This window comes from Limulus polyphemus, unplaced genomic scaffold (genome assembly GCF_000517525.1).
Source record: "Limulus polyphemus unplaced genomic scaffold, Limulus_polyphemus-2.1.2 Scaffold1994, whole genome shotgun sequence".
Classification (NCBI taxonomy): Eukaryota; Metazoa; Arthropoda; class Merostomata; order Xiphosura; family Limulidae; genus Limulus; species Limulus polyphemus.
The window spans coordinates 35,900-38,342 of record NW_013667604.1 but is presented as its reverse complement, the minus strand read 5'-3'; the positions used below and the strand labels follow the sequence as shown (position 1 = coordinate 38,342).

The following is a 2,443-nucleotide window of genomic DNA, read 5'->3' as shown; positions in this document are numbered from 1 at the left end:
ATTTGCTACAATGTAACGTCTGGGTCCAAGGGTTTACTGTCATTTCACATTAAACTGTATGAAACAGATATTTCTTCTAACTGGTCTTGGAGTAGAGTGTGAATCTGTTACTTTATTTTAAATATTCGAATGTTGCTAAAATAGCTTTCTATCTGTAGCTGTGCGATTTAGCATATCTGATAGACATAGCATCTGCCATATTAGCTTACACTACTGAAGTTTTATCGAACTTGCGTTGAATAATTAACTTCAAGAAATGTCGTTTGTTTGGTGCAGAGAGAATAAAATGTGAGGTAACGTTTTTTGTTTTTTTTATCAATCCAGTATGCTTGAACAACATAATCTTTGTTACTCTGCGATACGAGAGCCACATCTAATACTATAAAACACAGGGTGTATCTGTCTGTCTGTCTCTCGGTAACGCACTAACGTCATAACAACTTATTACGTAATTTAAGTAGTTTGGCTTCCTATCAATTAGAAACGAGTATTCAACGATTGGTTGAATATTATAGATGTATTTGGAATAAAATGTACAAAAAATTGCACCTTTTTCGCAATTTGAAAACGTATCTTTGTTAAATCGTTGAGTTACGTCAGAAAGGACGTAAATATACTATACAACATATTAAACGTTTATCAAAGTTTTTAAAAATGTCTAACGTCAGGTCGTACAATAATATTAGAAGTTTATTTATTGATAGTATTAATTTTGGTAAGAAACTTAGCCCTAACTGAACTAAAGAAAAAAACGTACACAAGTTACAGTGTTAAGTTATCTAATAAAGACCGTATTTAATAAAGGCTTAACTAATGTCAGGACTAAGACAAATGGACTTATGGATTTCGGTGTCTGCGATGGTAATTATTGTGTATTATTTTAGAAATCCTGTATTTAAAAAAGTACTGTTGCAATAAAAAATACTCATTTGGCCCCAAATGTTTTGCTGATTTCTGCTAGTATATCATAAAAGGTGCGGGTTGTTTAACATAGTAACTAGCAGCGTTTTCATAGTTGGCTCTCAAACAATGTGTCCGTATGTTCGTCGTTATCAACAGATACGAACCATTTTAGGCAGGACAATGAGGAATAATATTCTACATATGTTCACCAAGTTTCATTAAAATACGATCATTTTTGACTGCGTTATAGAGCAAAAAGTCAGTCCCCATGTTAACAGAGAGGGGTTATTTTTATTTTCGTGACCTTGACCTTTGACCTTAACCCTACGACAACTAATCAGTTCTAAGTTGGGTCATAGTCCAAATGTATAAGAACTTTCGTCCAAATCTATTCAGCCTTTTTCGAGAAACCTTACTGACAAACACACTCCGTCCAGTGTGTGTGTGTGTGTGTGATTCTTTACGCCACGGCGAGAAGTCATACCAGATCCCATTTATATTTTGCTTTTGTTTCTTAGCCTTACTTAACGATATATATATATAAGTAAATATAAACCATTTTAGAACCTGCTTATTACATAACTCCTAGAATGAACATTTCGCTTTATGCACATTATTTAAGTCCATACAAGATTCGACACAAATTCAAATATTTTGTGATAAGTTCAATTATATTTTATATACGTACAGAGAACTTAATATTTTTTAGGATAATTCTGCTTTTAAGCTATCACATCTGTCATAGTGCTCTTTAAAATTTCCTATTCTAAGCTATAATAATATTTCTCTAAGTTACTTATGTAATTCTAATTGAAATCTACCTTCCACGGAAGAGTCAGAGGTCGCCTGATGGACTTGTAACGATCTAAGGCAATGGCTACTATCAAGTAATTGGAAGCACAGATAGAGAAATTCTGTGAGAATTTTAACCAGCCGGCACATGGCATCACCTGCCCGCCATTCTCGCCCATAATATTCCCAGACCAGTTGAGGACCAGTGGCACATACCGTTACCAATACGTCCGCTATTGTCAGGTTCAAGAAGAGACGCAGGGCACGTGACTTTCTGGCTCTATGGTTCCAGAGCCAATAGAGTACAATTGAGTTCCCCAGAGCCCCAAAAACAGCCAAAACCCAGAGCGTGGTGACTCGTACCTCTTTGATAACTGGTTGGTCATACAAATTCTGGTGATGCTCTTTGTTGTCGGTGAAGTTTAGATCGAGTAGCGTTTCATTGAAGTATTCAAGAGAAATGACGCTCTCCGAAAAATTCTTGCGTCTTTCCAGATGTTCGTTCATCCTAGAAATAATATCTTTTGTTGATTCAACCCTTTTTTTTTGTATAACTTATTAATCTACACAAGTTCGTATAAACCTTTTTCACTCTCAATGTCAAAGTCTAAGAGCATTAATCACACTCGAGTAACTAGATGGAAAACCTATCTTTGCTGTATGTCAGTTTACATGCCTTCGTCTATTTTGCTGTCACATGTTGCGCCCTCCTTGAACACAGTAGAATAATCTGAGTGTGCGCGGGAGA

At 35.5% G+C, this 2,443-nt stretch overlaps 1 protein-coding gene across 1 annotated transcript in view; it reads right to left on the bottom strand.

Annotated features, from left to right (window-relative positions):
* Window positions 1-2,202, bottom strand: part of LOC106465594 (solute carrier family 12 member 1-like) — a 46,309-nt gene extending 44,107 nt beyond the window's left edge. The window contains exon 1 of the mRNA XM_013925828.1: window positions 1,854-2,202. Coding sequence (XP_013781282.1) covers window positions 1,854-2,202 — 349 coding nt within the window. The remainder of the gene's footprint in view (window positions 1-1,853) is intronic.
* Window positions 2,203-2,443: the final 241 nt, after the last annotated feature.